General features: G+C 42.4%; 1 protein-coding gene and 1 non-coding gene across 2 annotated transcripts; both read left to right on the top strand.

Moving 5' to 3' along the window:
• Window positions 1–268: 268 nt before the first annotated feature.
• On the top strand, window positions 269–324 carry LOC123740249 (U7 small nuclear RNA). The gene has a single exon (XR_006768254.1). It is a non-coding gene; the product is annotated as a U7 small nuclear RNA (small nuclear RNA).
• Window positions 325–2,201: 1,877 nt separating this feature from the next.
• LOC106583352 (lysophospholipid acyltransferase 5) lies at window positions 2,202–14,350 on the top strand. The gene is made up of 13 exons (XM_014167460.3): window positions 2,202–2,416; window positions 5,126–5,233; window positions 6,667–6,773; window positions 7,147–7,240; window positions 7,622–7,659; window positions 8,570–8,748; window positions 8,875–8,983; window positions 9,121–9,207; window positions 9,485–9,651; window positions 9,950–10,097; window positions 10,745–10,900; window positions 11,159–11,290; window positions 12,561–14,350. Exons 1-12 carry the CDS (start codon window positions 2,332–2,334, stop codon window positions 11,276–11,278), a joined length of 1,398 nt encoding a protein of 465 aa, XP_014022935.1. The 5' UTR covers window positions 2,202–2,331; the 3' UTR covers window positions 11,279–11,290; window positions 12,561–14,350.
• Window positions 14,351–14,803: the final 453 nt, after the last annotated feature.

Raw genomic sequence — 14,803 nt, forward strand, 5'->3', positions numbered from 1 at the left:
AGAGAATTCAGCGCGTTGATTGGCTAGCATTCAATCTTATAATTTGCATACCCAGCATGCATTTAGCGAACATTCTTATGCAATCTGTCTTTAAAATAGCTTTTTTGAACAACAAAACAAGCCATCTTGTGTAACATTACAATATCTTTGTCTTTTAATATTTTAATAATGCTGAAACATATTTTTTGTACACCTGATTGGAGCTAACTCTGGCACAAACACTGACTGTAAAACCTACAACAACGCTTGTGACATTCTAACCGTTATGGAAAATTTGCTCTTTTAGTATTTGTCAAGTAGGCATCTTCAATTGAAGAAGCCCCCGATCTCTGTTGAAAATAAATGAATAAATGATATATCTCACCCTTCTCTTTACAGATTGAAGGAGAGTGTAGATTTACGCAGTAAGGCCCAAGGGTGTGATATAGTGGCCATATAAAACAAACCCCCGAGGTACCTTATTGTTATTGGAAACTGGTTACCAGCGTAATTAGAGTAGTGCATATACATGTTTTGTCATATCCCTGGTATACGTCTGTCAGCCAATCAGCACTCAGGGCTCGAACCACCAGGTTTATATTTGGGAATCACTCGGTCTAATGCACTGCATAGCACTAAAGACCCGGTTTCAATCCCGGGCTGTATCACAACCGGCCGTGATCAGGAGTCCCATAGGGCGGCGCAGAATTGGCCCAGCATCGTTTAGGAAAGGGTTTGGCCGGGTAGGTCGTCATTGGAAATAATAATTTGTTCTTAACTGACTTGCCTAGTTCAATAAAGGTTAAATCAAATTTAAAAAATCATGGGGTAGTAATCCTGATGTAGATTTGAACACTCAGTGACGTCAACCCAGCACTTTAGCTATTAGTTACGCTAAAAGATCAGAACACCTTGACGAGGTTGCTATTATTGTGTTAAGTTGGCCCCCTTTCTTCGGAGTGCGCATCCTTACGCTTTACTCCAGTAAATTCCTCACACCGGCACATTTGGGATGTGCTCTCGATGGCCACAACTGGGGGCCATCCCACTTCTGACACCACTGTACTGCTGCTCACTAAACAAGTAGATCATCTCTATCCTCCGTTTCATTTTTTGTACATGTGAATAAATCCCACTGTAGGCAGTATGCACCCCACCATATTGCTTTCACCTGTCCTGTCATTTCAGATCATCAGTGCAGAAGAGTGCAGAAGATGAGGGGTGAAGACAGGTAAAGAAGCCGATTCAGACTATTAAACTGCGTCACCCTATACATGATCAATCTTGATCAGTTTACCTTCCCCAAATTCTAGGCCCAGTTTGTGATATTTACAGCCATTTCTGATCATTCAATTAATAATATTGTAGTATTTCTAGGGGCAGAGCGAGGTTTCGAGGCACGAACAGGTTTCCAAAGGTTACGGTTTGGGGAGCGGTAATCGTTTTTTAGAAAGGTCAGGTTTGTTACGTACCTCAATTGAACGGGAAGCAAGTCCTTGTGCTTCGCCATCTTTCAGGGCCCAAGCACGCCCGTCCGTGCTTTCGATGGCCGTTACAGGTCATCCCTATCCTACTTCTGACACAACTGTGGTGTTAATCTATCATTATAATGCCCGCTAATTCTTGAAGAATAGCACTTATAAATGCCTCACTGTACAGCTTCAAAATCAAGTTAAAACTCTCATGTTGTTGACCTCATGTCATGCACTGTCAGTACCATACATTGCAACATCTATGAATTTAAGTGTCCAGCCCCATCCCTCAGTTTAGGCCTATATAGAAAATCTAGTGGCGGAATAACGTTTTTGTTGTTTTTCGAATTAAAGAGTAGGTCTTTAACCATTGGGGGAACACGAAACTGGTGGTGCATGCACTTGCCTCGGCAAACATGTAATTCCTCACTCACGCCACACGGGGGGGGGGGATTTTACACCACTGTTGAGCAGCACTGACAACAGAATGCAATATGATATTAGGCAGTGGATGGAGGCAAAGATTTTCTACCGTATTGATGGTGTCGATACAACCTAATGTATTTTTCCCACAAAAAAAAGTTTGATGATTTTCTTTACAATTTAAATCAAAATGCTCTATATCACAACAGCAGTAGGCAGCATATTATTTTACTTGAATGAGAGAGGTTGCAGCAGATTGAACAGGTATTGCGAAATTTGGGGGCAAAAGAGATTGAAGGTCGATGTGGTGACAAAGGGGAAGAATGAACATTAAAGAAAGAGGAGGGGAAAGGGGTGGGGAGCGCTGAATCGACAAGGGCAGATAAAGGAGAGAGTGGAACGCTCACGAAGGTACACATCTACGGAATCACCAGAGCCACTTCCGCCCACACGAAAGATGGCGGCTCCCTTGATGGAGAAATTGTCGGAATCTTTAGGTTCCCCAGAACCTGCGATTCGACTGATTCTGTCCGTTTTAGTCGGTGAGTTCAATTTAGTCATCTCTGACAGCTTTCAGTAGACGCTCTGACATAACCGCGTGTCAATCTAATATTGAGTTACACCTTTAAAACAGTGTGACTACACACACACTCCGCTAAATCAGGTAACGTTAATGATGTATCTTGCTCAGCTGCAGTGACTAGCCAGACTAACGTTGGCTAGCTAGCGAGTAGACCCGCTGGCAAGCCGAACGATTACAGTAGCTAAATGCACTTAGCTAGCCTTGTTTTTTGACAAGCTGACATGACAGACGGGCTGCAAGGTTGAGCGGGCACAGGACTTCGCAGAACACATTCTTCTCTGCTGACTGTCAGAAAAACATATTTCATGTTTTAGCGAACGTTAGCTAGCTAGCGGTTCTAGCAGACGAGGTTACTACAAGCGGTTGTGACATAGTACGGACGGGTTTACTTTACATGGTCGGTTTATCCCAGGTAGCTGGGTGTCTTGTCATCTCTGAACTTTGCTCTGACACATGAACATGTTTTTCTTCTGAAGTCACATATGCTGGGATTGACTAACAAATAGTACAGTATGACAGTTACGCGCATTGTCTTAATTCAATTGCCGTTGCTTTTCAGCTTCTGGTACCCTGATATGATTTATTCTTGCTGTAGCCTATACTTGTAGATATCTTACCTTTGGCCCATGTTGACAATCTTGTAAATGTTTAGAATTTATATAAACTACAATGCTGCTTTTACCAGTCATCATTGTGAAACATTGACTATCAGATTGCAAGTCCTCCCCACCTCTATACTTTATGGAACTACATTTAAATGTGATTACCAGCTTTTAATTCTGGTGCCAATGTCGACCCCTGTCAGTTACACACACACACACACACACACACACACCAGAAAACTATGAGTGGGGGTGTGTGCAGAGTGGTTAAATTAGGGGGGGGGGGGGGGGGGGGGGGTTCTATAATGCACTAACCTAAACAATATGCACCAAAAGCACATATGACAGCAAAACTACAGGCTCTTAATTAATAAACTGCTGTCATTGGCAGATGTTAACCCCATTTCTTCACAACCAAATAGCATGTGACTTCTGTGTAATGCTCAGTTAATGACATTCCAGTGGAGTGACTTTCCATATTTAAACATGAAATCACTCTGCTTTCGGCATAAACATTTTGAGCTGAATCTCTCACTTAATTTGAAGTGTCCAGGGAACTAAAACATCAATGATTGGTCAGTGTTTCCAGAATCTTTTTGCATTTTATTTTTTAGCAGTGGTGGCAAATGTGACAGTGGGACCTTTTTAACATATTTGTAGAATGACTGTGAGAAGGTCAGTTCTGGTGACTTTTGTAAAAGGACATTCCACTACCATATAAATGGAATAAAATGATACTAACACAATCTAAAATATAATTTACCTCTCCAGCCCAAAACATTTTGGTCCATATTGTCATGATCTGGCAGGTGCGCTATTTAGCTAAAAGCGTTAGGCTATCACCTGGCTGTAGCCCAACTGATGCAGCATGGTGGCTAATGAATGGGGTTGCCCATCTGCATTTACCCATTTGGGTTAAGAATTAGCCACATCGCGAAGTCTAAACATGATCTTGTTGCTAGTTAGCATCATATTGATGACTTGAATGTCCCAAAAATACAATGTATACACTGTACAGTATGTTACTGTAAATTCCAAATATAACTTTTGTTTAGCGGTATTCCAGAACTTTACAGCATAGTATTGTTAAACCAGGTTATTTAGAATTGACAGTAACTTACAGGTAACTGGCTGCCAGTAAGTTACTGTAAAAGTAACAGGATATATATATTTTTTTAAAGTGTAGGCCTACCTGTTACTCTTGACCCATGTTACATTTGGCCCTTATCTCCTCTCGTGAACAGTGAGTGCTAAACGTGCCTAAACCACCCACTCCGCTTTGAAAATGGTACTGTTCACAAATGTAAGAGTTGAGAAATAATAAATACAGTAGTAATGGAAAGCTGGGATCCTTTTTTTTTTTTTAACAGTTGCCATTAACCACTTTCAAATGTGTGGTTGTGACAGTGCAATGCATTGCATGCATATGCCCAGCCATGTTTATTTTCTCCCTGTGGTACATACAATTTGAAAGTGTCTCGGGATAAATATTATTTTCTCGCGTGGAATATGAGAAGCCAATTGAAAAGGTAAACTATTCTACTATGGGGTTTTTCTGATTTTGGTGTTTGTTAGGCTGCTCATGTTGTTGGCTGAGGAAAAGTAAATCTGGACTGCAGCATCTTCAAAGTGCGTCACGGCAGAAGTATATATATTTTTTTTTACATGTTCCACATTTTTTTTGGGGTGTGGGCAACAATTTTATAGTAGTTGCGCAGGCTGTGCGAGCAGTCAGAAAAGTGCGTGCACAGAGAGTCTCGTATGGGTTGAGTACATTGGGCGGGGGAGACAGGGTACAAAACCATTTTTCTGATTTTGATTTTCATTAGATCTTGTTGTAGGTTATATGATTTTTTTGCCTAAGGTACAGAACCTCAGCCCCGGCGGGCCCCAGAACAATTGCATCGCTGGGTGTGCACTGATAAACATCTCTGTTTTTTATCTTGAGGTTGCAGCACTGAACTACAAGGTCTTCATTTTGCTGTCAGCACTAAGGGCTCTTGTCTAGAATGATTCACTCGTGTTGATTTCACACGTTAACAGTCTCCTTTCTGTCCTTCCTTCAGGGTACCCCTGTGCCCTGCTGTACCGCAGCTTCTTCTTCCACCAGCCACCCACTGTCATTCACCTATACCACGCCATTTCCGGACTGTCTCTGGCGGCTTTCAACTTTGGTGAGACGCGAGGGGACGGAGGGAGGCAGAGAGAGGCAAATAGAGAAGGAGGGAGGCAGAGAGAAAGGAGGTGGGGAAGTGGTGTGGGGGAGGGAGAGAGGAAATGAAGGAGGAACTTGGTAGGTATTTCAGCTCATGCCTATACATTTGTAATACGTTAAAAGGATTGAGAAGTTTGTTATGACCAGGAGCCTATTTTTGAGCAGTGCTACATTAAATAAATAGCGTCATCAATGGCTTATAACAATATTGCAACATCTCAACGTCAGGTGAAGGAGAGGTGAGGGAGCAGGTGGGTTGTTGACCCTGTAGGAAACAAGTGGCTGGGGAATGCGTGGTGGGGGAATGAGTAATGATTTCCTTATGGCGGTGATGTTGGCAGGGAAACTGTTGCAGAGTTGGGATGGGGACATATTAACTCCGGAGGGAGGGAGGAGGTGGGTGGATAGTGGAGGAGATTTAAAGTGTTTGGGTAAATTGGCTCATTTATGAAAACCGTGTTTTCCTCGCCATTACTTTGGTGCGGTGGGAGTCGGGTTGCAAAATTCTGGCACCTTTCAATAAATTCCCTGGTTTTCCAGAAATGCCCTCTTTGTTTCAAATGAAATATTTTGATGTTTGCAGCCTTGATTATTGCTTCAGGAGATTCTGTGCCATACTAAGAAAACCCCCTAGTGTTTAACGCTGCAAGGGAACAGGGCCTAGAACAGGATGTCAAACTTGTTTCGACCCGCGGGCCTGATTCAGTCTTCATCGAGGTCCGGAGGGCTGCACACAAAATTGGTTATGTTTCCTCACTGTCAAAATGACCAAAATACAGTCCTCTATCCATCGTTTTGGGATTTTTCGATGCTCCCTGACTTTCTAGCTTTCGTTTCACTGATTTGATAGAAAGCTGGACAAAGTGAAGAGACTGTAAACCTAGGTCCTTTATAATTTCTACCCAGTTTCGATTTGGTTGAGCTCATAAAAGTATTTTGCTCAAAACACCCGCGGGTGTATGTTTGACACGCCTGGACTAGCTAAAGGTCTATCATTCAATTTGTATGCTATAGCTAGCCTAAGCAGTAACCACCAAGTCATGAGTAATTGTGAAGAAGTAAAGCGAGTTTGACAGACTGAGGGAGTCTAGAGAGGGATGGATGGTTTGAGGTTTACATGATAGTACTGGATTAATAACGCAACTTTTTCCCCCTTGTTCTCTGCTGCACTTGGATTTTACAGCAGGTCTGTTGCACCTGCTCTGTCTTTGTGGAATCTATCGTTTTTTTTTATCCTCACTTGATAACCTGTGTTGACTTGCTCATCTTCAATTTGCAAGTATACACTCTTTCTTCCTCTGTTTCTATCTTTCTGCGCTAATATCCATCTCTCTGCCCCTTTCCCTTCCTCCCTCTGTCCCTCGTATCATTCCATCTTCCTGTTTCTTTCAGGCACCCAGCTCTATCACTCTGCATTATGCGTCCTTGTCCAGTTCCTGATGATGAGGCTTATGGGAAGGACAATAACAACCGTCCTGGCCAGCTTTATGTTCCAAATGGTGAGATTTCTCCCTCAATCTTTCTCGCTCCTTTTTATTTTTCTCCTTTTCTCTCAATCTCTTCCTGTGTTCTGTTGTGATGCGGGGGTCAGGTGATGGAGGAAGCTTCTCTCGCTCGTTGCCGCTCCCTTGCTGCGGCGATTGAAGAGCTGCGCTGTGTGTGTGTGTGTGTAATTTCTCCTGTTCATGTTAGGATATCCTCTTCCTCTGTCCTTTTTTCTCTTTCACTGGAGTACTGAAGCGCCGTAGAACACTGCCATTGTATGACGTAATGCTCTCCCTCCCTCCTTTTTAAGTGCGATTGTAATCATTGTTTTGTATGTTTGTTTTGATCAAGCCTGTCTTCTTTCTTTATCCCCTTCTCTCTCTGTAGGCATACCTGCTGTCAGGCTACTACTACACCGCTACAGAAGAATATGATATCAAGTGGACCATGCCCCAATGTGTCCTTGCACTCAAACTTATTGGTATTTTCACCTCATCACAAACACCTGCTCTCTGCTGCTGCTCTGTACTCCCCCCCCCCCCCCCCCCCCCCCCCCCTTTGTTTCCCACTTATTTTGTGTACTCCCCCCCCCCCCAATTGCTGAGTGATTATTTGTCCTATTTCCTTTTATTTTCTTAGCGACGACTTGTGTTGTTGTAGTTGTTCATTAGCCTCGGAGATAACATGGATCGTATTTTGCATAGTACAGTATACTAAAAATCCTACGAGAATCCATCATGGTTTTACATGGGTGCAGCTGAGGAACATCTACAGTCAAAGTATTCATTCCAATGTTCATGGCAATCCTAGGAGCTTTCAAAACATAGTGAGTGATGCCAATTTGCGTTCTCTTTGATTTCAGGTTTGTCGTTTGATTACTATGACGGTGGCCAGGAACCAGTGAGTTGATTGCTCTCTCTCTATCGCCGTTTGATTATTGGTCAATTCTGTGTGTATTTTTTTTTATTTATTTTTTATCTCTCTGTTCTTTGTTATTTTGCTCTATCAGTGTACTTGTCTGTTTGTGCTTCAACCTCTTCCAAGTCCTCCTCCTCGTGTGTGTGTGTGTGTGTGTGTGACAGTTTGGATGTTTGAGTGAGAGACTTTGTCCACACACCAGTCAGAGATGAGTTGAGGTAGCGTGTGTTTGCATTGAGGAAGTTATCCATTTACAAACAGGCAAGTGTCTAGTGGTCATCATTCATTACAATTGTTACTCTGTACAGTTGCTGCTCACCTTTTCTCTATGTAGGGGGGCTCCTAAATGGCACAACTTTTGACCACAGCCTATAGGGCTCTGGACAAAAGTAGAGCGCCATGTAGGGAATAGGGAGCGATTTGGGACGCACACATAGTTTGGTTACTGTGCTGTGTTTCTTGTTTTGTCTAGTCAAAAATGTCCCAAAAGGCAGGCACACTGGTTTGCACTTGGAAAACCAGCAGTTTTATGCCCCCTAGTTAAATGCCTGTTAAGTAGTCCTATTTGGTTAAATTGAGTTTGCGGTCAAACCGTGGGCCGCTTTCAACAAGAACCCTGTGTAACTGGATATGCAGCGAGCTCAGCCAGTGACTATGCACTGTTAAAAATGTCTCTCTACTTCCTGTCCTTTCTTTCCCCCTTTCACTTTTCATTCTACCATTTTCCCCTCTTTGCTTTCCTTTTCTCTGTTCTCTCTTTTACCCAACCTTTCCCCTTTTACTCTAAATCCTCCATCTCCTCTTAACCCTCCCCCTTCTTTCTCCCTGGCTCCAACCACTATTCTCCACCTCACTCTCCTCCCTCTCTCCCCCTCCCCCTCCACCCCACCAGTCCAAGTTGAATGAGGAGCAGAAGAGGTCAGCCCTGGCCAAAGTTCCCTCTCTGCTGGAGGTAATCGGCTTCTCCTACTTCTACGGAGGCTTTCTGGTGGGGCCCCAGTTCACACTGCGCAGCTACCAGAGGCTCGTCAAAGGGGAGCTCACCGACTGCCCCGGACAGCCACCTAACAGGTAGAGGGGAGGCCGGAATGGATAGATGGAGGGGCGGACAGGGAGGTGGGATGATGGGGGGGGTGCAGGGATGGAGGAAGGGGATGCATACATGGGTTTACTTAACAACCTTTTTCTTTCTCTCAGTGTTATACCTGCTATGAAGCGGTTCTCCCTTGGCCTCCTCTGCCTGGTGATCTACGCAATATTCAGTCCCCACTACCCAGATAGCTATTACCTAACAGACGAGTACGACGTAAGAAAGCCTTGCTTTTGCACCAGTATTCCTGACGCTTTTAACATCACTGATTTGAAGCCAAAGCCACATTTCCATACGTTGTTCTGTTTGACAAATGTAACCGTCCAAAGTCAAATGCGACCGTGTCTCTTCAGGCCCAGCCGTTCTGGTACCGCTGTGTCTTCATCCTCCTTTGGGCCAAAGTCATCCTGTACAAATACGTCAGCTGCTGGGTCATAGCGGTGAGTAGTAGCACGATGTAGCAGCACTTGGTATGCAAAAACGTTTCATTTCCAGGTAGCACCCGCTTCAAAATAACAACCCCTTTTACAGACACACCTGTCTCCACATACCTGTCATTCACACACAGATTAGTTCCACTGGGGCACACCTACGTCAGATCAGGTGAGAAGAAACTGGTCTGGGAGCCCAGTATATCAGCGTGGCCCTATATTTAGGTTTTTCAGGAAGAAGTTATTCAAGTGTTTGTAAAAGGAATGTCCCTGTTTTGTGACTCAGGAGGGCGTTTGTATACTCTCTGGGCTCGGCTATAATGGGCTGGGTCAGAATGGCGAGTACCAATGGGACGCCTGCGCAAATATGAAGGTGTGGACGTTTGAGACCACACCCCTTTTCACAGGCACCATCGCCTCCTTCAACATAAACACCAACGCCTGGGTGGCCAGGTTAGTGCCTGACTAAAACTCTTAACTATTTATGGCCAGGTTAGTGCTTTCTGGGATCCCTGGGGCATCCCTACCCTTACCTTAACCATTTTAAGTTCCACCTTAATTGGGTAAGGACGTCTCAGGGATCTTGGATAGCAGGGACCTTAGTTTTAAAATCAGGCACTATGTATAGCTAGGTTACAAAGTGCTAAAGGTCTCTTGCAAAATAGATTTAAGCTGTATAAATACAGGTTTAATTGGAAAAATGTATACTGGTATATCTAACAGTATTTGGTGGTTTGTAACACTCCTCCAGGCACGTGTTTAAGCGGTTGAAGTTCCTGGGCAATAAGCTCCTGTCTCAGGTGACCGCGCTTGCGTTCCTGGCCATCTGGCATGGCACACACTCTGGATACCTCCTCTGCTTCTCCATGGAGTTTATCATCGTAAATGTGGAGAGACAGGTACGAGTTAATAATGGAATTTAATAGAATTTTAATAAAGCACTACTTGAATACTGAACTTCCTGCTTTACTCCTATGGGTACACTCAATATGGCTGCTTGTCCACCAATCACAGCACAGTGGCTTGATTGGGAATGGCTGTTCTAGTAATTATATTTCTATGGAAACACGCACCAGAGAGCGAATCCTGAGGAGACAGGAAAATACCTCCTCACTTATTTTTGGATGCTTTCAAAGTTGTACACGGCAATGTCTTGACCACGGTGGGAATGTACCGTATGTATTTTTTTTATTTAAGCAGGTAAGGTTAAGAAACCTATTTTGCGAGGGCGACCTGACCCTCAGTAGTCAAAACATAGTTGCGTCAAACATTGGGAGCATATTAACAGTGTGCATGGCTTTTCATCTTTCTCTTTGTGTTGTTTCCCATACTCTGGACCTGTGCATTTTAAACCACGTCAAGAGGAGACACCATGTCAGTGCTAATCTATCCTCAAGCGGGTCAACAACTAAGGGTCAAGATCTCCATTTAAGCTATTGGAGGATTCTCAAACTCTCTGCCCTGTATGTGTTACTGCATTACTGTGTGTGTGTCTGTGTCCATAACTATACCTTTTATATTGTATGTGTATCCCTGTTTGTCTCAGGCCCAAGCGCTGGTGAGGGACAGTCCCCTGCTGACCCGCCTGGCCAACAGTTCCCTCTACCCCCTCATCTACCTGGTCCAGCAGTTCATCCACTGGCTCTTCATGGGCTATCCTTTGGTGCCCTTCTGCCTCTTCACCTACGACAAGTGGCTCAGGGTAATAAACAGCTTAGAATGCATAATAAGTATTCGGAATGTTGTCATAAGCATATTGCAACACATTTTTTATTTACTTGAAGTGGCTAAAGGTAGCTGTCAGTTTGTAATACCACAAACATGTTAGAACTCAGATCATAGATTATTGCGTGATGAGTGCAGTTTTCTGGCATATGTTTAAGCTTTTGACTTGGGTTGGGGAAACGGCTGTCTGGATGAGAATTTGATGTGTTCGATTTGTCATCTTTCTGTTTTGCAGGTGTATTCGTCCATTTATTTCTGCGGCCACATATTCTTCTTCACGTTGTATCTAGGCATCCCGTATCTCCGCAAGGTGCTGGTACCTAGAAAAGAACGGAGCGAGAAAAAGGAGGACTAGGAACTACGTTAGGTAAATGCAAGCTTCTATACAGTTCTCCCAGACTTTTCTGTGTTTACAGTAAGGCTGTGGCGACGATGGAATTTTGGATAATGATTTAAAGGGATAGTTCACCCATCTTACAAAATGGTATCTTGTCTTCCTTACCCTGTAAGCTGTCTATGGACAAGGTATGACAGAAATCCATGCTTTGGTTTTGTTTACCTAGCCGCTGTTTCAAACGCTAACGTCAATGGTAGCTGTATTAGCATTTTTTTGCACTAAATGTCCAAATCAACGTATCAAAAACTGTAAGTTACTTATCGATGAGAAGCATTTGAAACAGTGGCTAGGTAAACAAAACGTAAGCATTGATTGCTGTCATACCTTGTCCATAGACTGCTTACAGGATAAGGAAACCAATATGCCATTTTGTAATTTGGGTGAACTAGCCCTAAAAAAAAGTCTCAGTTTTACTGAGAGACGACAACCAAGCTTGTAATGTATCATAATGCGTCTTTGAAAATGATCTACGACATACCTAATGTATACAACACAGCTTTGGTGACACCTACGTCTCAGAAATGTCTGATTTTTGACCACTTGGAACTTTAGGAAATTAAGCTTCCCCTCCCAACAGTGCTGTACTGCCCGTAAAATGATTGCTGCCCTCGTTGAGACATTACCAACTTTACCCTCTTCATGAAAAAATGCTATTGGGTAAACTATATCTACTTGAAAATGAAGTTGAAAGTCCTAAAAGCAATGTATTAAAATTATTATTATTCATAATTGGCGGTTATACGATTATTGTCCTAGTTTAGACTTAATACCCTGTAAACACATTCCCTATGTTTCAATGTTTCAATTTCTCCATATTGGCAAAAGGTAGTTTCCAGATAATTAATTAAACTTAATTAAAGGCACAGTTTACCCCAAAAATGACTTTTGACAGATGTTTTCATACCTCCATAAATGGTATGAATTCATAATATGCAGATCTAAAATGAATGGGAAAGATTCCGATCCAAAACAAATGCTGCCAATTTTTCCCAATTTTGTTTGAGATTTAGGCTTACAAATTTCTCCTAATGCATATAGAGGGATCTTCACAACATCTTTATGAATAGACAGAAACCGAGGTAGAAATGTCTTTGTAGCTTATGTTACTTGTGGATATATGATAATGGCATAATATTTATGATGATGGAAAAGCACTATATAAATCCAATCCATCACATGCTCAAAGCACTTTTTGTATGGGGGAAAAGTCACCTCAACTAATAACTCTCTTCTCTCTCAGGTCTCTGGCTGAATCTCCACCCAGGATGTGACTGAAGGGAACTGTGACTTTTAATTAGGAGCGGATCAGAAAATATTTTAAAGCCTTTATTATTATTATTTGTGTACACATTTTTCTTTCTATTTATTTTAGTGTTTTGGACGGGACGCACGTTTTTTTGGGACCAGGGAGATAAAGGTACAGGAAATAACCATTGAGCCAATCAGGAGTGTTTTCTTGATTTTAGAAAACTTGAGAGACTGAAGTCTTGTATACACAGAATATTGCACTCGCCACTCACGGGCTCTGGATCCGTAGGTGGCTCTGTTTTATGATCTCTCTTCCTGTTTCAACCCTCCCCTCAAGTCCATATACATGGTGTATACAAAACATCCTAATATTGAGTTGCACCCCTCCCCGGCCTCAATTCGTCGGGCATGGACTCTACAAGGTGTTGAAAGCGTTCCACAGGAATGCTGGCCCATGTTGACTCCAATGCTTCCCATGGTTGTGTCAAGTTGACTGGATGTCCTTGGTGGACTGAATGGTGGACCATTCTTGATACACATAGAAAACTGTTGAGTGTGAAAAACCCAGCAGCGTTGCAGTTCTTGACAAAAGCCAGTGCGCCTGGCACCTACTACCATACCCCGTTCAAAGGCACTTAAATCTTTCGTCTGAATTGGCACACACACACACAATCCATGGCTTAAAAATCCTTCTTTGTCCTGTCTCCTCCCCTTCATCTACACTGATTTGAAGTGAATTTAACAAGTGACATAAATAAGGGATCTTAGCTTTCGCCTGATTCACCTTGTCAGTCTGTCATGGAAAGAGCAGGTGTTCTTAATGTTTTCTCTACTCTGTGTATATAGAACCTGCACAGACATGGCTGTGGTTCAGGCACAACAAATGTTTTTTTTGCGCTTTCAGATTTAATGTAAACATGAATTTTGTTGAGAGAACAAAAAACCAAGGATTGCTGCTCTGATGGGAATTATATATTTTGGGGGAGGAGTGTTTTCATTGGCCAACACTCACTCACAAGAAGCACTGTACACACTAACACGTGACTCGAAAATGGCCTTGTATTATCAACTAATGTTTTTACATTCTGGTTTCAATTCAGATTTTGTTTCCGTTATTTCGTGACGAGACTGGATTTTATAGCTATTTTAGGAGGGTTTTACGATCAACCATTTTGTAGCTTTGGATAAGATTCTGTGAAGGGATTTCAATGCTCTCCTTTTCCCCATCTCCCTCTCCTCATGACCTTTCCTCCTCTCTTTGTCTGCCATCCTCCTCTCACTCCATTGCCACCCCACACCCTTCCGGCTGTCTCTGAACAAACTGGAAAACAAACTCACAACAGGTAACCAAAACCACCACTTCTACATTGCGTGACATCACCATACCAATGTCAGCAGCATCACAAGTGGTCTCCAGCGAGATCTAGCACCTTCCTCGATCTTTCTTAGGACTTGGTAAAACTTCGCCCTAACCACTGACGCAAGGTCAGATCTAGAATGTTTGACCTGTCAGATACTCTGTTCCTACATCTACCACTATCATTTTCCAATGCAGAGACACATTGGGAGAGCAGTGACTCACTGTAGCAACAACCCAGATTTTAATAATATTTATACTTGTGGTAATAATTAATTGATGTGAATTAATTGTTATTCAAGAGACTACTTTTTTGCCTTATTGCTACCAAATGTACAAAGGAAAAGAGAAATGGGGGGGGGAAAAAATAATTTTAAATACATTTTTTGTAATGTTCATTAAAATGCTGGATTTTAAAAACCAAAGAGGTGTGTGTGTGTGTGTCAGTGGTGTAAAGTACTTAAGTAGTACTTTAAAGTATTTTTACTTGAGTAGTTTTGGGGGGTATCTGTACTTTGCTTTACTATTTATGTTTGACAACTTTTACTTCATTACATTCCTAAAGAAAAGAATGTATTTTTTACTCCATACATTTTCCCTGACACCCAAAAGTACCCGTTACATGTTGAGTGCTTAGATCGTAAAATGGTCCAATTTACAAACTTAACAAGAGAACACACATGGTCATCCCTACTGCCTCTGATCTGGTAGACTCACTAAACACATGCATTGTTTGTAAATTGTGTGTATCCCTGGCTATCTGTACATCTTAACAAGAAAATATGGTGTCTGGTTTGCTTTATATTAGGGAATTTTAAATGATTGATACTTAAGTATATTTAGAACCAAATACTTTTACTCAAGTGGTATTTTACTGG

Source organism: Salmo salar, chromosome 02, assembly GCF_965601325.2.
Source record: "Salmo salar chromosome 02, fSalSal1, whole genome shotgun sequence".
Taxonomy (NCBI): Eukaryota; Metazoa; Chordata; class Actinopteri; order Salmoniformes; family Salmonidae; genus Salmo; species Salmo salar.

Excerpts from the sequence above, each read along its gene's own strand:
- LOC106583352 (XM_014167460.3), top strand. The coding sequence starts at position 2,332 with ATGGCGGCTCCCTTGATGGAGAAATTGTCGGAATCTTTAGGTTCCCCA. Across the intron at positions 5,234-6,666 it reads TCTGGCGGCTTTCAACTTTG|GCACCCAGCTCTATCACTCT; the intron begins GTGAGACGCGAG and ends TGTTTCTTTCAG. Across the intron at positions 8,749-8,874 it reads CCCGGACAGCCACCTAACAG|TGTTATACCTGCTATGAAGC; the intron begins GTAGAGGGGAGG and ends TCTTTCTCTCAG.